Source organism: Neofelis nebulosa, chromosome 10 (assembly GCF_028018385.1).
Source record: "Neofelis nebulosa isolate mNeoNeb1 chromosome 10, mNeoNeb1.pri, whole genome shotgun sequence".
Lineage (NCBI taxonomy): Eukaryota > Metazoa > Chordata > Mammalia > Carnivora > Felidae > Neofelis > Neofelis nebulosa.
In genome coordinates this window covers 107,026,167-107,048,081 of record NC_080791.1, presented here as the reverse complement: position 1 = coordinate 107,048,081, position 21,915 = coordinate 107,026,167, and the positions used below count along the sequence as shown (strand labels likewise).

General features: G+C 41.5%; 1 protein-coding gene across 3 annotated transcripts in view; it reads left to right on the top strand.

Annotated features, from left to right (window-relative positions):
* Window positions 1–21,915, top strand: part of ATL3 (atlastin GTPase 3) — a 49,645-nt gene that overhangs the window by 14,106 nt on the left and 13,624 nt on the right. For 2 of the 3 annotated variants that reach the window (XM_058689391.1, XM_058689390.1), the window contains exons 4-8: window positions 7,569–7,673; window positions 8,172–8,222; window positions 16,699–16,755; window positions 18,249–18,341; window positions 19,045–19,183. In XM_058689391.1, the coding sequence (XP_058545374.1) occupies window positions 7,569–7,673; window positions 8,172–8,222; window positions 16,699–16,755; window positions 18,249–18,341; window positions 19,045–19,183 (445 nt within the window). Of the gene's footprint in view, window positions 1–7,568; window positions 7,674–8,171; window positions 8,223–14,028; window positions 14,448–16,698; window positions 16,756–18,248; window positions 18,342–19,044; window positions 19,184–21,915 lie in introns of those variants that run through there. The other variant, XM_058689392.1, reaches the window with a different exon arrangement.

Sequence of the window (21,915 nt, the reverse complement as noted above, 5' to 3'; positions counted from 1 at the left end):
AGGTAAGCTGGGACAACGGACGGGCTCACCTTACCTGTTTCCTTTCCCTTGAGGATCATTATCCTTTGTTACCTGATGTCCAGTGTCTTGAACTGCCTTTTCATGTATTTTGTTCTTTTTTGCTTTCAGGTAGGAGGGTAATTTCAGTCTCTTACTCCATTTTGGTGGGAAGTGGAAGCCCAGTCTTCCCATTTTAGAGATGCCAGAAAGAGACCCAGGGAGTTAAGGCCTGCAGTGGGTAATACAGGGGCTCTTCGGTCAGGCATTACAACAAGGCCCTACAACTGTTCATTTCGGTGTTTTTCAGTATTTTCAGCTCTCTTTCTACATTTCTGGTAATGTATGGTAGATGCTTTCATAATTTTCTTTCTAGGAATACGTAATTATTTTTGACCTTGTGATTTTGTAGAACTGGTGGATCTGATTCTTATTTTGGGGGGCAACTGGTGCGTTAATCTTTCATAATAGTTTAGGAAGTCTCTACAAAGTTAGTAGTAAGCAAGCTTTGCTTTTAGTTATCTGACATTTGTAGTGCCCTCATTTTATCTTGTTGAATTGACTCCCATAAAGCTCATTGTTTTTTCACATCATTTTGGCTTCCTCACCTTTAAAAAAATTAATAGATTTTACTTATTTATTTTTTGAGATGATTATTTTATTTATTTATTTATTTAAAATTTACAACCAAGTAAATTTAAGTTAGCATATATTAGTTAGTTAGCATATAGTGCAACAATGATTTCAGGAGTAGATTCCTTAATGCCCCTGACCCATTTAGCCCATCCCCCCTCCCACAAACCCTATAGTAACCCTCTGCTTGTTCTCCATATTTAAGAGAAACAAAACATATTTATGTTTTGTCCCCTCCCTTGTTTTTATATTATTTTTGCTTCCTTTCCCCTACGGTCATCTGTTTTGTCTCTTAAAGTCCTCATATGAGTGAAGTCATATGATATTTGTCTTTCTCTGACTAATATCACTTAACATAATACTCTCTAGTTCCATCCGTATAGTTGTATATGGCAAGATTTCATTTTTGATTGCTGAATAATATCCCATCGTATATATATTTTTACCGCATCTTCTTTATCCATTCTTCCGTCGATGGACATTTGGGCTCTTTCCGTACTTTGGCTATAGTCGGCAGCGCTGCTATAAACATTGGGGTGCATGTGCCCCTTTGAAACAGCACGCCCGTATCCCTTGGATGAATACCTAATAGTGCAATTGCTGGGTCGTAGGGTAGTTCTAGTTTTAATTTCTTTGAGGAACCTCCATCCTGTTTTCCAGAGTGGCTGCACCAGTTTGCATTAATAGACTTTATTTTTTGGGACAATTTTAGATTTATGGAAAAATTGATCAGAAACTGCTGAGTTCTCATACTCCCCTTCCCATCTGCCAGTTTCCCCCTATTGTTTATATCTTGTTTTAGTGTAATGCATTTTTTATAATTAATGAACCGATATTGATATATTGCTATTAACCAAAGCCCACAGTTTACATTAGGACTCCCTCTTTGTGCTCTACATTCTGTGGGTTTTGGTAAATGTATACTGATATGCAGCTACCATTATTGTGTCAGACAGAATAGGTATACTGCCCTAAAAATCCTCTGTGCTCCACCTGTTTGTTCCTGCCTCCTCCCCCCTCCTCCTCTCAGAACTGGCAACCTCTGATCTTCCGTCTCCATAGTTCTGCCTTTTCTGGAAAGTCATATAGTTGGAATCAGACAATCTGTAGCCTTTTCTGATTGGCTTCTTTCCCTTAGCAGTGTACTTTTATGGTTCCTCACCTTTTTTAGTGACTTGATAGCTCATTTCTTTTTATTCCTGAATAATATTCCATTATATGGATGTTCCACAGTGTATCTTCACCTACTGAAGGACATCTTGTTTGCTTCCAGGTTTCGGCAATTATGCAGTCAAATGCCCTACCCCTGAGCTATACTCCCAAGTTTTGGCAATTACGAATAAAGCTGCTGGAAGCATTTGTGAGCAGGTTTTTGTGTGGATGTCAGTTTCAACTCATTTGAGTAAATACCAAGGAGTGTGATCGTTAGATTGTATGTAAGGCGATGTTTAGTTTTGTAAGAAACTGCCAAACACTCTTCCAAAGTAGCTGTATCATTTTGTACTGTTTCGAGCAATGATGCAAGTTCCTTTGTTCCACATACTCGTCGGCATTTAATGTTGTCCATCTTCTTGATTTTGGCCATCCTAATAGGTGTGTAGAGATATCTTGGTGTTGTGTTTCCTACCTCTTTAAAAAACATTATGTTCAGACATTCAACAGGATCAGGAGTGCTTTCAGAAATCAATATAATATTGTAGAAATGCCATACTAATAAACAGTTTTTTTAGAAGTTTCCCAAATAAAAGTTTCACGATTGTCTTTTTTTTTTTAATTTTTTTTTAAACTTTTATTTATTTTTGAGAGACAGAAAGAGAGCATGAGCAGGGGAGGGTCAGAGAGACAGGGAGACGTAGAATCCGAAACAGGCTCCTGGCTCTGAGCTGTCAGCACGAAGCCTGGCATGGGGCTCAAACCCACTACTGTGAGATTATGACCTGAGCCGAAGTTGGATGCTTAATTGACTGAGCCACCCAGGCATCCCATGATTGTCTTACTTAAAAAAAAAAAAAAAAAAAAAAAAAAAAAGTTTACTTATTTATTTTTGAGAGAGGAAGAGGGAGGGAGAGGGAGGAGCAGAGAGAGAGGGAGACAGAATCTGAAGCAGGCTCTGTGCTGTGCTAACAGTGCAGGGGTTCGAACCCACGAACCGAAAGACCATTACCTGACCTGAAGTCGGATGCTTAACTGACTGAGCCATTCATGAGGCACTCCATGGTTGTCTTAACTTTTTAATATACTTGGTGAGATTTTAGCTTAGCACTTACCTGGATAAAAATGTAGATAATTTAAATATGTAACTCGTGTATTCTTTTTAACTGTTATGTAGTAATTATATGAATGTCTTATTTTATCCATTTACCTACTCCATTAAATTAAATTAAACCCATTTAGATGGTCTCCTTTTAAAAAAAAATTTTTTTTTAAATTTTTATAATCCTTGCTACAGTGAACAATCTGATAAATCTCTCCTTGAGTAAATGTGCAAGCATGACCCCAAGCCATAGTTTTTGAACTCTGTCCATGACCCATGAAGGGTAGAGAAATCAATTTATTGGCTCATGACCAGTATTTAAAAAGAAAGAACTAGAACAGAGCAGAAAGTATCAGAGTGCAGTGTGCATACACATTTAGTTTCAGCTTTATGTACGTGTGTAATGTATTCAGTCATGATGTTAAATATATTTCTTTCTTTGGGTTCTGGTCCAGAACATTAGAGAGCCACCTGGCAGTGCATTTGCTAGGTCTGAGAATGCCCATTTCCCCTTTTCTAGCTGCTACTAAATTGTTCTTGACTGTGGTTGTGACAGTTCACCATTTCACTGTGTGATACGAGAATACCATTTCCCCAGACATCCAGCAGTTTATCTGAGCGTACATGTGACTCCTGTTCTGCAAGAGCTTCTCTTTAGCATTTCGTTTCCCCGTTTGCCTTATTTTTCTTTTTGTAAATATATGCCATGATGAGCTCTTTTTTATTGAGATATAATTCACACATCATAAAAGTCATCTTTTAAAAGTATATAATTTAGGGGTACTTGGGTGGCTCGGTTGGTTAAGCACCTGACTCTTGATTTCTGCTCAGGTCATGATCTCTGGGTTCATGGGATCGAGCCCCACGTCAGGCTCTGCACTGACAGCACAGAGTCTGCTTGGGATTCTCTCTGTCCCTCTCTTTCTGCCCCTCCCCGCTCGCTCACTGTCTCTCTCTCAAAATAAATATTTTTTTTTAAAGTGTATAATTCAGTGGTTTTTTATCTACTCATGAGGCTGTGCAAGGATCACAATTGTCTAATTCTAGAACACTTTCATCACCCCAAAAAGAAACCCAGTACTCATTAGCAGTCACTCCCCCATTTCCCTCTTTTCACAGCACCTGGCCACTCTTGGTCTGCTTTCCCTCTCCACGGATCTGTTTGCCTGCTCTGAACATTTATTTCAGACAAATGGAGTCATACAATATGTGGTTCTTATGTCTGGCCTCTCCCCACTCCCAGCCCAGCGCCCTCAACACCCATCCGTGGTGTAGCATCATCGATGCTTCATTTCTTTTCGTGGCTGAGTAATACTCTGCTGTATGGACGTGCCACACTTTATCTTTCATCATTTGAAGGATATTTGGGTTATTTTTACTTTGTGGGTATTATGAGTAATGCTATCATGAGCATTCATGTACAAGTTTTCATGTAAACATAGGTTTTCTTTCTCCTTGTTTTTACTGTGCTTAAGAGCATTTAACATGAGATCTACCTTGTTAGAATTTTAAGTGCATAATATAATGCTGTTAACTATAGGCAGTAGGCTGTGTAGCAGATTTTGAGAACTCGTCCATCTTGCGTAACTAAGGCTTTATACCCATTAAACAGCGCCCGTTTAGCCTTCTCCTCAGCCAACCACCATTCTCTTCTCTGTTTCCTTGAGTTTGACTATTTTAGATGTCTCACGTCAGTGGAATCAGGCAGCATTTGTCCTTCTGTGACTGGCTTATCTCGGTATCCTCTACACTAAATTGGTAGATAGCAAAAATTCACGGGCTGCCCGGAAGCGTACTTTGGCGATACGGCAATGACCTTGCTTGGTTCCTGCTGGACCTGGGCGAGATCGAAGGTTGTCATGTATGGCAGGATTTCCTTCCTGTTTAAGGCTCAGTAGTATTCCACTGTAGGTAGATGTCACATTTTCTGTATTCCTTCGTCAGTTGATGACCATGGGAGCAATGACCATAGGAGTCGAGGTATCTTGAGATACTGATTTGAATTCTTTTTGGGTATATGCCCAGAAGAGGAATTGCTGGATCATAAGGTAGTTCTATTTTTAATTTTTTTAAAAAGTTTTTCGTGTATTTTGATAGAGGTAGCATGTGCAAGTGGGGAAGGGGCAGAGAGAGAGAGAATCCCAAACAGGCTCTGCACTTGACAGCATGGAGCCTGACTTGGGGCTCGAACCCATGAACCGTGAGATTAAGAACTGAGCTGACACCAAGAGTCGGATGTTTAACTGACTGAGCCACCCAGGCCCCCTCCCACTGAGCCACTCTGACTGGTGTGGGTGATACTTCATTGTGGTTTTGATTTTCATTTCCCTGATTATTAGTGAATGATACTGAGAATCTTTTCATGTGTCTATTGGCCATCTGTATGTCTTCTTTGGAAAAATGTCTATTCAGATCCTCTACCTACTTTTTTTTTTTTTTTTTTTTTTTTTTTTTATTTTTTTTTTTCAACGTTTTTTAATTTATTTTTGGGACAGAGAGAGACAGAGCATGAACGGGGGAGGGGCAGAGAGAGAGGGAGACACAGAATCGGAAACAGGCTCCAGGCTCCGAGCCATCAGCCCAGAGCCTGACGCGGGGCTCGAACTCACGGACCGCGAGATCGTGACCTGGCTGAAGTCGGACGCTTAACCGACTGCGCCACCCAGGCGCCCCTACCTACTTTTTTTTTAATGTTTATTTGAGAGAGAGAGAGAGAGAGACAGAGCAGAGGGGGAGGGGCAGAGCGGGAGACACAATCCGAAGCAGGCTCCAGGCTCCGAGCTGTCAGCACAGATCCCAATGCGGGGCTCGAACTCACGAACCGTGAGATCATGACCTGAGCTGAAGTCAGACGCTTAACCGACTGAGCCACCCAGGCGCCCCTCCTCTACCTACTTTTTAATCAGATTGTTTGCTTTTTAGTGTTGAGGCATATAAGTTCTATATATATATTTTAGATCTTAATCCTTTATTGGATATATCATTTGTAGATATTTTCTCCTATTCAGTAATGCCTTTTTGTTTTTTCGGTTGTTTCCTTTGTTGTGCAGTAGCTTTTTTTTTTTTTTTTTTTTTTTTTCAATTTAAAAATTTTAAATTTCATTTGTTCAAAAGCTTTTTATTTTGGTTCATTGTGGCTTTGATTTACATTTATGTTTCCATAATGACTAATGATGTTGAGAATATTTTTATGTACTTACTAGCCACTTGCATATTTTCTTGGGAGAAATAACTATTCAAATCAAATTCATTTTTTAGTTGGATCATTTGTCTTTATTGTTGAATTGTTCTTTATATACTTTGAATATCAGACCCTTGTCAACCTAGATAATTTGCAGTTATTTTCTTTTATTCGATAGGTTGTCTTTTAATTTTCTTAATAGTGTCTCTTGACGTGCAAAAGTTTTAGTTTTAATGAAATCTAATTTGTGTACTTTTTTTTGTTTGCTTATGCTTTATGTTCAAGCAACCTTTACTAAACCCAAGATCGTGAAGATCTTGGAAACACCTCTGTTTCCTGAGGGTTTTGTGGTTTTAGTTCCTATATTTAGGTTTTTGATCCATTTTGAGTTAATTTTTGTAGGTGATGTGAGGTAGGGATCCTTTTGTGTGTGGATATTCATTTGTTTCAGCTATAATTGGTGTTGATTACTCAGTTTGACAGTATGCTCTTCAGAAAATGGATGTGTGGAAAGGATAAAGTTTTCATGTCTGTCACTAGGTTTCAGTGTATTGAGGCTAGAAACTTTATTTGCTTTGATTTATTTTAATGCATAATACTTCCTTTAAAAAATTTTTTTTTTAAACGTTTATTTATTTTTGAGAGAGACAGAGACAGAATGCGAGTGGGTTGGGGGAAGAGAGAGAGGGAGACACAGAATCCGAAGCAGACTCTAGGCTCTGAGCTGTCAGTACAGAGCCCAACGCGGGGCTCGAATTCACGAGCTGTGAGATCATGACCTGAGCCGAAGTCAGATGCTCAACTGACTGAGCCACTCAGGTGCCCCGATGCATAATACTTTCTTTTGCGTGGGTTTATATCATATCTCTTCTACCACAGTAGTGGATTGGGTATCTGAAAATAAACTCAAAAACATAATATGTGATTACTAGGACCTGATCTATGAATTACATAAAGTAATAATCATTTCTGTGAACAAAAATGCCTGAATGATTGACTAGGTAGGTGAGCTAATCGGTCTCAACATTGGGCTTTTTTTTTTTTTTAATGTTTATTCATTTTTGAGAGACAGAGAGCGTGAGTTGGGGAGGGTCAGAGAGAGAGGGAGACACAGAATCTGAAGCAGGCTCCAGGCTCTGGCCTGTCAGCACAGAGCCCGACTTGAACTCATGAACCAGGAGATCGTGACCCGAGCCAAAGTCAGATACTTAACCGACTGAGCCACCCAGGCGCCCCAACATTTGACTCTTAATTGGTGGGCATTTTCCCCTTCCATACGTATTGCTCTGTAGGCCTCTGTCTCATACCATCTCATCAGGTCAGAGCAGATAATCTTCTCCAGGAGGATTCTCTGATCAAGACAAAGCCCCTAAATAACTACTTTTCCGTGGAATTTACGAACAGGTGCCAAAGGCTCATTTACGTGTCACCTGACTTTTCAATTTCTTTTTTACACTTTTCCCTTTCTCACCCTTACTTTGCTGGTCTTTTTCTTCCTCTTAGGTTGCAGTTGTTCTGATGGATACCCAGGGGGCATTTGACAGCCAGTCCACCGTGAAAGACTGTGCCACCATCTTTGCTCTAAGCACCATGACCAGTTCTGTGCAGGTAACACCACTTGCTTAAGATAAAGGTTTGCAGAGGAAATAAGATAAATGGAGTGTATCTGTTTTCAGTTATTGTTCTGTTATCAGAATCCCTAGGTGACATGTAAATGTTCTTTTTAGACTACAGATAGACGTTAAGCTCTTAGAAGCTTAAAAAGGAGCTTAGACTGTTTTTCCACTTTGGTCGTAAGTATATATAAAATACGCCAAAAAAAGTCTGGAAAGTGGAAATTGAAATCACATTAATTACATCACACAGGAACTGGAGATTTGGTAAGAACTTAGGAAAACTGTATTTTAAGCAGTAAAGGAAGAATTATGTGATTCCAACCTTATATGCATCGTTTCCCAAAAGAGAGATAATATTACTGTTTGGACAGACCTTGGGTACTTCTGTGCAAACCTTTAGTTGTACAAAGCTTCTCTTCAGTGCTTTTGCTTATTTGGGGTTCCTTTCAAGTAAGCTAGAGTGGTATCAATCTGGATTTTTGTTTTCTAGATTTATAATCTGTCCCAGAACATTCAGGAAGATGATCTTCAGCAGCTACAGGTATATATTCATCATAAAAGTCTTAATGTCATAATGTATCATTTAAAAGTTTTGAGACTAAGAAAAATTTTACAGCTGAGTAGTTATAGCAATAGATTGAATGGTGGGGGAAAGTTTTTGGCTCACAGCGGTCCGGTCCTGTTACTGCTGGGTGATCAGGCAAGGCCTTACTGAGTTGAGCACGGAACCCAAGAAAGTGGGCGAGTAAGTTCTGCAGCTATATCTGGGGGTGGGTGGGTGGGTGGGGAGTAGTGGTGTAGGAGACGGGGCAGCAAGACGACCTGGGGTGGAGGGTGCTTGGCAGGACTGAGGAGCAGCAAGGAGGCCAGTGGCTGGGACTGGGAAGTGTGACAGGAGGAGGCTTAGCGACGACGTCAGCCAGGCATTTAGGTCCTGCTGATGCTCGGCTTGTGCAAGGGCTCGGGCTCTTCCTCTGGGGGGGGGTGGGAGCCGTGTGTTGAGCAGCGTAGTGATGTTATGTGAGCAGAGGGTCGCTCTGGCTGCTGCATTTGGGATAGATTTTTAGGGACAGGCGTGCATTCAGTGAGGCCGGTTGTGAAGCTGTTGTAGTAATCCAGGTGAGGCTAAATAAGTCCGTGTTTGTAAAATGCGTAGCTTTGTGTGCCTGGAAAAGAGTATGTGCTTAATAACTGCAAGCCATTATTTATCATTACTGTCACTACCTACGGTTGATTAGTCACGATCTTCTATTCTCCACGCAGCGGTCCTTCTATGTTCGTCCTGTAAAATACTGTCCCGTGGCGACTCCAGAGTGGAATGCAGTTCTTAGCATGACTTTCTGATTCCACCTGTCCCATTGACATCCAAGAAAACGCATCAGCATACAAAGGAATGAGGGTGTCATTTACTATGGGGATTACCTGGAGTTAGTTCTAATTTATAGTCCTGTAAAAAGCAAAGAACATCCTTCCTCAACCTTGGCCTGTACCTGGTGACTGGTGTTTCCGCACCGGGGCCGCGACTCAGTGGTTGAGAGCTGTTGTTCTTAAACGCGTCTGTCAAAACTTGAGTTCGACACCTTTTCCCCTGAAACGGATTCCTCTCTAGACTCCTGCCTTCCGCACACGTTTCTGAATGTCTACCTCGTGTGGGGCGGTGCACCCAGTGCTGTAAACACAGTAATGCTTGAGGCAGACGTCATTGTGTGTGGACTGTGTCATCTGGTCAGCGAGAGGTCATACATGAGTAGGCGTGGGTGACGGGTGAGGGCTGCTGTAGCCAAGGACCGCAAACGAGGGGGCTCACACAACACAAAATTATTGGGTCACGGTTCTGGAGTCTGGAAGTAGAAGTCCAGCTGTCCACAGGGCCACGCCCTCTCTGAGCCTGTGGGGAAGAGTCCGTTCCTGCCTCTTCCTCGCTTCTGGCCGTCCTCGGCATTCCTTGGCTTTGTAGACTTTCGGTCTCTGCCCCTGTCTTCCCTCCGTGTGTCTGTTTGTCTTCACCTTGCATTCTTCCCCGTGTCTGTATTACTTTTTCTCATAAGGACCCCAGTCATATTGGCTTAGGGCCCACGCTAATGACCTCGTCTTAACGTGATCACCTCTGTGAAGACCCCGTTTCCAGTAGCGTTTCCTGGTGGAGATGCTTTCTTCACTCTATGCCGTCTTCATAGAGGCTGAATTTAGCTCTATAAATTAGTAATACATTATCTGTCACTGTAGTAGTTTCTTTATTCTTAAAAGTGAAGTGTATTCCTTATGAGATTAGAAATGATGTTCTAAAAAAATGATGATGTTCTTGCAAAAAATTGGACACCTTGGATAGATTGAACTCCTCCTTCACCACACAGATCAGGTTTGAATGTATCCTTTCTGTTCTTTTTCTTTGTAAGCACATATATATCCCTATAGAAAATAGGTAACGTGACTACATGCCTTATGCAAGCTCTTTGAGACTATGTGTGTTTTGGAATTTGAAATTTTTTGGACTTTAAATATATACATTTTTTAACATTTATTCATTTTTGAGAGACAGAGTGGGAGAAGGGGAGGGACAGGGGAGACACAGAATCTGGAGCAGGCTCTAGGCTCCGAGCTGTCAGCACAGAGCCCGATACAGGGCTTGAACCCATGAACCGCGAGATCATGACCCAAGCTAAAGTCGGATGCTCAACCGACTGAGCCACCCAGGCACTCCTAAATTTTTTGGATTTTAGATAGAGAAATATGATGCATATAAACATGAGGTTGAGGACAGTAATAGACATTCAGGTAATACCTCCTAATAAAACATTTTACTATTTCTGCAGTGAAAGGTATGTCTGATAGATGAAATGGGACAAAAAAGCTTAGAAAAAGCCTCACATCAGTTCAAGGCAGGTTTTCCTCCAAATGAGTTTGCCACCTAACTTGGGTTTTCAGAACTTGTTGGATTTCAGAATTAGGTAGGAGAGATCATGGGTTTTGTACAGTTTTGTATGTGTGTTTTTGTCTTGTTTATATGTAGTATTTTATATGTTTGAGGTGCTTTCTTTAAGTATCATTTTATTGTTTTGACAAAGTAATATATATATAACATATATACACAAAATAATGTATATGCATACACATATGTATATATACTATACACACACACATAGTAGAAAAGTCAGTAGAATTGCAATGTTCATAATAAAAAAGAACATTCTTTTGACCTCCTAGTTCGTTCTCCAGAGGCAACCACTTGTGCTTTGGGCTGTGTCTTCTGCTCTTTGCTTCTGAATGTTTAAAGAACATGCTTATTCTGTTCCTTCTGGATTATTACAGTTGAAATAGTCATAGCTTCTTGTGCAGAATTAGGATTTAGGATCTTTACCACTCTCCCACCCTCACCCACTGGCTTCCTTCCCCTCGTCCTTCCAATAGGTAGGTCACAAGTTGTAGCTAAAAAGGTATTTGTATTTGCCTTATTGTATGGGTATTTTTCTATGTTTTTCATCACTGACGTTTCTTGTGAATTATGATTGCATTTCTTGTAATGAATTACCTGTTGTTTTTTTGTTGTTGTCGTCATTAGTTTAGTGTTCTGTGTGCTTATCACTAATGTATCTCAAGGGATAGACCCCTAAAACCTCTCAGTATGATCTATACACTTAGGCTCTGGTTTTGTTTTTTTTGTTTTTTTTTTTTTTTTCTTTCTTTTTTCCCCTTGGGGAGGCCTCATTCCTGGTCACAGTGTTCTCCTCCTCTCCCCTGGACTGCCTCCTTTAGGCCTGGTGCACAGCTGTCCCACTGTCAATTTTTCTTTCTTTCTTTCTTTCTTTCTTTCTTTCTTTCTTTCTTTCTTTCTTTCATTCATTTTAAATTTTATTATGTTTTCCCTCATGATGAAAACATTTATGATATGTCTTTGCAACTTTGAAATATACAATGCCATATTATTAACTATAGCCACCATGTTGTACATTGCTTCCCCATGACTTATGCATTTTATAGCTGGAAGTTCATACTTTTTTTTTTAAGATTTTATTTTTAAGTAATCTCTATTCCCAACATGGGGCTCAATCTCATAACCCTGAGATCAAGAGTCGCATGTTCTACCAACTGAACCAGCCAGGTGCCCCTGGAAGTTTATACTTTTTAACCCCCTTCACTTTCTTTCCCCTACCCTCACTCTACCTTTGTATCCATACGCTTGTTTTTAAATTGTTCAGATTCCACATACAAGTGAGATCACATAGTGTTTGTCTTTGTCTTAGTAAAACAGTACAGTGCCTACAAGGCCCATCCATATTGTTGGAGACAGCAAGATTGCCTTCTTTTTTTTTTTTAACATTTATTTATTTTTGAGACAGAGAGAGAGCATGAACAGGGGAGGGCCAGAGAGAGGGAGACACAGAATCTGAAACAGGCTCCAGGCTCTGAGCTGTCAGCACAGAGCCCGACGCTGGGCTCGAACTAACAGCCCTCACGGACCGCGAGATCATGAGCTGAAGTCGGCCGCTTAACCGACTGAGCCACCCAGGCGCCCCAAGATTGCCTTCTTTTTTATGGCGAATAATACTCCACTGAATTTTGCACCACATTTTTTGTATCCATTCAAACATGGATGGATACTTAGGTTGCTTCCATATCTTGGCTATTGTAACTAAAGCTGCATTGACCGTGGGGGTGCATATGTTTTTTTTGAATTACTGTTTTCGTTTTCTTCAGATAATTACCCAGAAGTGGAATTGCTACATCATATAGTAGTTTCATTTTTAGAGGAGCCTCCGTACTGTTTTTCATAATAGATGCACCAATTAAATTCTTACCAACAGTGGACAAGGGTGCCCTTTTTGCCACGTTCTTGCCAACACTTATTATTTCTTTTCTTTTTTGATAAACATTCATTCGTCACACTGATGAGGTAATATATCATGGTTTTTATTTTCATTTCCCTGGTGATTATTGATGGTGAACATGAATAATTCATGTACCCATTGGCTATCAATATATCGTCTTTGGGGAAAGGTCTGTATAGATTCTCTGCCCATTTTCTAATTGGATTATGGTTTTTGTGGGCATGTGTTGTTTGTGTTTTCTTTTTTTGTTATTTTGGCTGTTGAGTTATATAAATTCTCTTTTATTTAAAATTTTTAAAATTTATTTACTTCTTAATTTTTAAGAAATGCTTATTTCTTTTTTTAAAAATTTAATGTTTATTTATTTTTGAGAGTGTGTGCCTGTCTGCTGGTGGGGGAAGGACAGAGAGAGAGGGAGACGTGTTCTACCAACATGGACAACTGGTTCTACCAGTTTGGACAGTGAGGCTCTGAGGTGGGCTCTGTGCTGACAGCAGAGAGCCCAATGCGGGGCTTGAACTCCCAAACCGTGAGATCATGACCTGAGCCAAAGTTGGATGCATAACTGACTGAGCCACCCAGGCACCCCTTAAATGTTTATTTTTATGTATTTTGAGAGAATGAGTGTGTGGGAGGGAGGGGCAGAGAGAGAGAGAGAGAGAGAGAGAGAGAGAGAGAAGGAGGGGAGGGAAGGGGAGAGAGAGTCCCAAGCTGTTAAAAAACCCATGAATCATGAGTTCGTGACCTGAGCCTAAATTGAGAGTCAGATACTGACTAAGCCACCTGGGTGCCCTGAATTCTTTATATACTTTGGCTATTAACCCTTCATCTGATATATGATTTTAAATTATTTTCTCTCACTTGGTAGGTTGCTTTTCCATTTTGTTAGTATTTTTCTAATTCCTGTGCAGCTTTTTAGTTTGGTGTGGTCCCACTTGTTTATTTTGGCTTTTGCTGCCTTTGCTTTTGTTGCCAAATCCAAAAAATTGTCGAGACTGATGTCAAGGAGCTTACCACCTGTGTTTTCTTCAAAGCGTGTTAGGGTTTCAAGTTTTAAGTCTTTGATCCATTTGGAGTTAATTTTTGTGTCTGGTGTTAGACAGTGGTCCAGTTTCATTCTTTTCCACGTGGCTGTCCGGTCTTTCCACCACCGTTTGTTGAAGAGACTGTCTTTTCCTCATTGTATATTCTTGGCTGCTTTGTCATAAAGTTAATTGATCATCTATATGTGGTTTTACTTCTAGGAGAACAGAGAGCTGTTCTGTTCCATTGATCTGCATGTCTGGTTTTATACCAATACCATACAATTTTGATTACAAAACAGTAATATAGCTTGAAATCAGGGCCTGGGATTTTTTTTTCAATTCCTTTTGCAGTTGAATCCTATTTAACCTTTTATTTGTTTATTCTCTCCTTTGTTGTTGTTGTTTATTCTCTCCTTAATTCTAGACATTCTCCACTAGCTTTTCTGAGAAAGGTTAGAATGGATGTATAGCAGATCACTTTTTTGAGTTCTTGTAGGTCCGAAAACACTTTAATTTTATCCTAGAATTAATGATAGGATAGAAATAATTTTCTTTTAGAATTGAGGGCATTGCTTCATTGCTTTCCAGCTTCCAGTGTTGCTGCTGAAGTCCCACACCATCTGATTCCTGATCCTTTGTATGTGACCTTTTTCTCTCTGAAGCTTTTAAGATCTTCTTATTGTTGGCATGAATTTTCATGGTAATGTACCTTAGTGTGGGCTTTTTCTTCATTCTTTGTAAACCCGCATCCTTAGAAAGATAAGATGTTGCAGCTCTTGCAACCAAGAAAAAACTGGATGCTGTTAAGAAGCAACATTCAGAAAACAAAAGCTCCTGGAAATGAAAGCTGTGGCAGCAAAAACGGAAACTTTTGTAGAGAAGGAGTTAGACGCCAAATTGGAGAAACTCTTGCTGGTAGGTTGAATGAAAGAACAGAGTAGAAATTAGACCAGAGGGAGGGAGTGAAGCAGAGAGAGAAGGGCAGGGGGGTGGGGAGGAGAGAGGAGGGAAAAGAGGGAAGAAGAGAGGAGAGGGAGAGGCGGAGAAGAAGGAGAACAGGAGGGCACAGCAAAAAAAGGAGACGTTGAGCATCAGTTCAGGAGAGGCCGCACCTGTTATTAATGATAGGTGTTTTAGTAAAAGAGAAAATGGAGGGAAAGAAATTATAAAAGGGATAATGTAAGAGGATGTTCTAGAATGAAGGACATGAGTTTTTGTCTTTCTTCTGGAAGCTTGTCTCAGAGGTCTGGTGTCCTTGGCCATGTGTATGTAAGATGAGTTATTAAAAATCTGACTGGGACCTTTGGCGAGAGGGCGAGCCTTGTGCACTGGTTTGGACAGTGAGGTGACTGAGCAAGATTACTTGGATATTTTATTGCAACCCCGAAATGTCTGTATTTGCAGACTGTTCTTGGGCTATGAGTTTCCCCAGAGAAGAGTTCTTTAAACCCCTGCCCGAGTGGGTAGAAGCTTACTGTGGCTCCAGCAGGGTGACAGGCTAAGGAGACTTCACTGTTCAGTATGTCGACCTTGACTGAAGTGCCTGTTTCCGGTAAAGTAGGGGACTTACTCCTCTTGGCTGAGTTCGGTATCAAAGTCTGAATTCTTTCTAGTTTATCCCCTCCAGATAGTACACTTCCCATCTTCTGTGGGCAGATAGAGGGTTTGGAGCACGGGGAGGAAGCAGGATCTGCGAGGTTAGGTGCTCCAAAAGGTGCTCTCTCCAAAGACTTTCAACTGTTTCTTTAGTTGTTAGTCCCGTTCCCTCACCCCCCTCCTACATGGTGACTGGTGCTTCTCATTTCTGAGCCTTTCAGGGATTCTGCTGAGAGAATCTGCTTTTTTCTTGTTGGCGCCTGCCTGTCACAGACAACTTAAGGCAGAGAAAGCCAACACTTGAGACAGTTTTCATTTGTCTGTTTTCCTTCCAGAGTATTTTTGATAACTCTTTGCTGCCATATCAGTTCTCATCTTCGTCCTGTGAATTTATAACTTCTAAACTTCATTTTGCTATACTGTTTTTTTCAAGTTTATTTATTTATTTTGAGAGAGAGAGAGAATGTGAGCAGGGGAGGGGCAGAGAGAGAGAGAGAGAGAGAGAGAGAGAGAGAGAAAATCCCAAGCAGGCTCCGTGCTGTTAGCGCAGAGCCTGACGCGGGGCTCGATCTCACAAACTGTGAGATCATGACCAGAGCTGAAGTCAAGAGTTGGAGGCTTAACCGACTGAGCCACTCAGGTGCCCCCATTTTGCTGTACTTTCAGTGCGAGGCTTCATAAGGACATAGGCATAAACGGACGTGTAAACCCTGACCGTAGAGAATTTGTTCATTTGGTCATTTGCATGGCATGTATGCTCCTGGCCCCATATTCCTCCCGCTGCCTGAGAGACAGTGCACAGAACAGGCAAACGTTCCTGCCCTCCTGGAGTGTATCTGCTGGTAGTGAAGGCAGGCACTATCAAAGTAAGTGATGTAGCCTAGTGTGTGTAGCCTAGTGAGATGGGTTAAGGAAAAATATTTGAAAGACACGGGGTAGGAAGAATTGTGGGGAGACTTGTAATCCTCTCAGGTAGGTGGTCCGGAAGTCCTCTTTGAGAAGGAGCCATTTGGACTGTAAAAAGTGAGGGAACTGATTGTGCAGTTATTTGGGGGGAGAACATTGTAGGCAGAAGGAGTCAGAACAAAGTCCCTGAGGCAAGCACTGTGCCCAGCGTGCTGGAGGAAGAGCAAGGAGGGCCAGTGTAGCCAGATCTCACCGTAAGGGGCTGCCTTTTATACGATTAGGTTGGAGGGTTTTAAGCAGAGGCATCATGTGATCTAACTAACTTCTCAAAGCACAGCCACCCAGGCTGCTGTATTGAGAATAGTCTGGGGGGCGGAGCAAGGGTGAGGCAGGGAGGCCAGTTAGGAAGCTGTGTAATATTCCAAGCCACATAGAAGCTGTGAGTGGTTGGCTTCTGGGTTTGTTAATGAATTGGGATATGGGATGTGAGATAGGAATAACAGGTTATTGTAAGGTTCATGGCTCTCTGAGTTTTTGAAGCCGTAGAACTGTGGTCTCATATGAGTAGTATCGAGTCTGTTAAATGAGTTCTTTGCTAAAGAATACCCATAGAAATACTTTAAATAATTTGGCCTAACAAGCCATTAACTTTTCTTTTTCAAAGCTCTTCACAGAATATGGTCGTCTGGCAATGGATGAAATTTTCCAAAAACCCTTCCAGGTAGAGTGTTAACTATAATGTAATTCATGTCTTTGTTTCAGTTCGGAGATCAGCCAGCTGCGGGACACAGGCCAGATCAGGCTAGCGGCCTGTTTTTGTAAGACCTGTGAGTTAGGAGTGGTTTTTATATTCTTCAATGATAGAAGTCAAAAGAGGAATAATATTTCATGACATGTGTAAATTAGCTGTGGACACTGGCATTTAAATTCTACATAAAGTTTTATTGGAACACAGCTACACTTATTTGTCCACAGCCTCTTCTTCTTAAATACTTAAATACACTTACTCTTAGGTCCTTTACGAAAGTTTTCTGGCCCCTGCTTTAGTTAATTGTTTCATGAGGGTGAGAATGCATAGTAGCCTCAGTGAGATTAGAGGAGCTTTAAGTATTACTTAATTTAGTTTTCCTTTCTTTAAAAAAAAATTTTTTTTAGTGTTGGTTTATTTTTGAGAGAGAGAGAGAGAGGCAGACTGTAAGCGGGGGAGGGACAGACAGAGAGGAAGAGACAGAATCCGAAGCAGGCCCCAGGCTCTGAGCTGTCAGCACAGAGCCCGATGTGGGGCTTGAACCCACGAACCGTGAGATCATGACTTGAACCGAAGTCTGACGCTTAACCAATTGAGCCACCCAGGTGCTCCTTTTGTGTTAAAAAAAAAAAAAAAAAATTTTTTTTGATGTTTAGTTTTCCTTTGTAACATTTAAAGTAGATCTGATTTTATGATTAGCTGCTACCATGTTGTTTTCTTGTCCTTTACTCCGTTCTTTATACTTGTCTTTATAGCACAGCCCCAGATTTGACATCTTCTCGTCAATTTCTTCCTTCTGCTCTTATGAACCCATGGGAACAAAAACAGCAGATAGGTTATAGTGACCTCACATTTGTTTTGTTTAAAAAAGTTTTTTTTTTTTTTTAAATTTTTGTTTATTTTTGAGAGAGAGACAGACTGTGAGCAGGGGAGGAACAGAGAGAGGGAGACACAGAATCCGAAGCAGGCTCCTGGCCCTGAGCTGTCAGCACAGAGCCTGACATGGGGCTCGAACCCACGAACCGCGAGATCATGACCTGAGCTGAAGTCAGACACTCAACCGACTGAGCCACCCAGGAGTCCCTGTTTTGTTTTTTTAATATGTTTTTTAAAATGTTTATTTATTTTGAGAAAGGGAGAGAGAATCCCAAGCAGGCTTCACACTGTCAGCACAGAGCTGACATGGGGCTCCGTTTCACGAACCATGAGATCATGACCTGAGCTGAAGTCAAGAGTCGGATGCCCAGCCGCCTGAGCCACCCAGGCGCCCCTAGTGACCTCACATTTGGCTTATACGTGTCCTTCTAGTGTCTATAATGTTCCTAAGACTTTACGGAAGAAACACATCCTTCACATTTTGTTGCTCCCTTTGAAGAAGCTGGCATTATGCAAAGAAGTATTTCAGTTATTATTTTGAAAATGCATTTATGCAGCCTTGTGACATGCTCTGCTCTTTTCCTAAATAGACACTGATGTTTTTGGTTCGAGACTGGAGTTTCCCCTATGAATACAGCTACGGACTACAGGGAGGAATGTCCTTTTTGGATAAGCGCCTGCAGGTAAATAGAAATGCAATCTTCTGAGGAGTTACCTACACGTCTTGATAACGTTCTCATTTGCCTTTAGCTATTGCATTTAAAGCAGATTATAGAAAATTTAAGTGTTAAATACTTACAGATATCGGCACACTAATAGTGCTTGTGTAAGAGCACAGAGCCTGGGTATGTAATGCATAGAGACTGCAGAGAAGGACTCTCTCTGGAAAAGGCCCGAGCTTTGACTGTAATTTCCATTTCATGTTTTACACCAGGTTCTCCATGTGCCTTTAGAATGTCATATTCAGAACTTTTGTTCTGTTGTTCTTGTTCACAGTTCTTGCTTGTTTTGGGGTGGATATAAACCGGCTTAGCCTGTTCTCCAAAATTAAAATACAAGAGTCCTCTGTCAGTCGCTACTAGCTAGTTACATCCTCCTCCTGCCCACAAGCAAACCTTCCCTTGTTCTTCTCCAGTATTGTGCAATCCTCTTTTTTGTAAAAGAAAGTCTTCAGTTCGTGTTCTTGAGTGGCTAAAGGAGCCAGGCCATGGTTAATCAAATGTATGCATTTATTGCTTCTAAGCGTCCTGAGTTTCCTCACTGGACGAAACATAGGCTGCTCTGATGCATCAGAGTTGGGATATCTTCTCTCCTTTGTCCTGTACCATTGGTTCCCAGTGCAGAAACACAACTGGTCTTTTGTAAATTGTTGGTCTCCATTGGCAGGTAAAAGAACATCAGCATGAAGAAATTCAGAATGTCCGAAATCACATTCACTCATGCTTCTCCAACGTCACTTGCTTTCTCCTGCCGCATCCAGGGCTCCAGGTGGCCACAAGCCCTGACTTTGATGGGAAATTGAAAGGTGTGTCACAAGTCTTGTTATTCTAGACATGTGATTTGAGCTTTGGAATGAACCAGTGACCAGAAAATATCAGTTACGAGTCCAGAGAATGCTTAAGAGGAATAGTATGTTTTCTTAAAAAGAATGGTAGTTAGAGTCTCCTTTAGTTTTTACATCTGCCGTACTGTGACCATCAGAGTTTACCTTAATTTTTCCATCTGAAATGGTGGTGGTAATATTGATGTCTTTCTAAGAGACGTGTTGTAATTACTGGCTTACAAGAGATAGCAGTACTAAAATAAAAGACTAAACGTTGGTTAGCTAATACTTATCAAGTAAAATTAAGTTGCCAAAGGATGGTAACATGATGCATGGCTTGGCTGTTTGTTTTCATCTTCTTTGTGATTATGGCAAAACCTGATGCCGGGTCACGTGCGATTATCAGGAGGTGTTGCCTAGATGGCAGCTGGGAGAAGTTAGAGTCGGGACTCTTGGATTCCATTCTCTTATTTTTGTTCCTTATTCATTAAGACGTTGACTCATTTAATGGCTAGCCCTCCGTTTACACAGGTGTAAAACTAGCACTTTTGTTTATAAACGTGTCTGAGCTTCTCAGGTTCCCGGTAAAGTTGGAATAGAGATAGCTGCCATTTTTAGAGGCTCAGCCATGTTCCCCGCCATCAGTCTGTCTGGGCTGCTGTCGCAAAATGCCGTATACTGAGCGGCTGCAAACAACAGAAATCTGTTTCTCATAGCTCTGGAGGGTGGAAGTCCAAGGTCAGAGTGCCAGCACAGTCGGGTGAGGGCTGTCTTCCTGCCCTCAGGCCTCTGGTTCCCTCACGTGGTGGAAGGACTAGCCAGCTCTGTGAGGTCTCTTGTGTAAGCACACTAGTCCCGTTCACAAGGGCTCCTCCACCCTGGTGACCTGACCACCTCCCAAAGGCCCCACCCACTAATACCACCGTCTTTAGAGGTTAGGATTTAAACATACCAGATTTGAGAGGGACACAGACGTTCAGACCATAGAACCAGCGTTGTGGTAGTTCACTTTCACGCTTACTGTTCCCGGTGGTTCCATATGCAGATATTCTCTCCTGTGTCTCACAGATGAAGAAACTGGCTTAGGAAAGTTAAGTAACTTGCTCAAAGTACTCAGCTGATAAGTGATGGGGTAGAGATTCACATCTAGAATCTTTTTGCCCCAGAGTCACATTGTGCTAAAATAGAAGTTTTTCCGTTATTTTGGGGGAAATTATTTATTTTTATTAAAAAATTTTTTTCTGTATGTTTTTGAAAGAGGCACAGAGTGTGAGCCGGGAAGGGGCAGAGAGAGAGGGAGACACAGAAGCCAAAGCAGGCTCCAGGCTCTGAGCTGTCGGCACAGAGCCCGATGTGGGGCTTAAACTCATGAACTGTGAGATCACGGCCTGAGCTGAAGTCGGACGCTTAACTGACTGAGCCACCCAGGTGCCCCTATTTTTTATTTTTAAATGTTTATTTATGTATTTAGAGAGAGAGAGAGCGCAAGTCGGGGAGGGGCAGAGAGAGAGGGAGAGAGAGAATCAGTGTAAAGCCCTACACGGGGCTCCCATGTCATGAACCCTGAGATCATGGCCTGAGCCAAGATCAGAGAGTCAGATGCTTAATCAGCTGAGCCACCCAAGCGCCCTGAGGAAATAATTTAGAGGGTATATAATGTTTAGTTACCAGGAGAACTTTTGAAGTGGAAGTTTTTCATGGCCTCATATTAAACACAAAATGCATCATTTTCAATTTATTGGACTTATTTGATCCAAGAACGTTAATATACTTGTTCACCTTAAGATTTACATTCCAGCTGGTCTTAATACTGCTAAAGGAACTGAGTTCGAGAGGCTTTATCTTCTGTTTGTCCCTGTGTGCTATTTTTATGTGGTTGGCAGCTTTCCTGAGCAGGAGACTTCCGAGCCTATTAGATGGCAGTTCAGAAACCCAGGTTTGGAGCTAGAACCTTTTACTTGAAAAGCAGTAACAGGTACTTTCTGAGTGGAGCGTGTAGAGAAAGTTGGGTGTGTAGGTGATGTGTTCCTTTTGGGTGGTGATACTCTATTATTAGACATACTTTTACCAAACCTAAACTCTGGCTGGTCCTCACTGGGCGAGGAGGTGCCCAGGGGATTCCTAAATGAGGAATCTGAGGAGGGAGTGGGCTTGCCTCAGGGTGGTCCCAGGTTTTCGGGGATAAACATACAGAATGGCATTCCTTGGTATTTTCAGGCATTTTAACATTTTAAAACATTCTGTTTTAAAATTCATCACTTTCGTTATGTTATTCTAGGAAATAGGAAAAGTTTCTTTTAACTGTCTTGTAGCCCTGAGCTTTGAAATTTTGTATCGCTGTTGGGTTTGTGTATTGTATCTTTCCTAAGACTTCTGTAACAAAGTACCACAAACTGGTGGCTTAGGACAACAGAGATTTACTGCCCTAACAGTTCAGGAGACCAGAATTCCAAAATCATGGTGTCAGCATTGATTCCTTCTGGAAGCTCTGAAGGGGAATCTGTCCCATGCTTCTCTCCTAGCTTCTGGGGTTTGCTGGCAAGCCTGGGCACCCCGTGGCTTGTGGCTGTGTCACTCCGGGCTCTGTCATCACATGGCTGCCTTCTGTGTATCTCTGTGTGTTCTCTCTTCTGATAAGGACACCACTGTTTGGATTTAGGTTCCACCCTAATCCAGTAGGATCTCAACTAGTTATGTATGTAATTTACAAACAA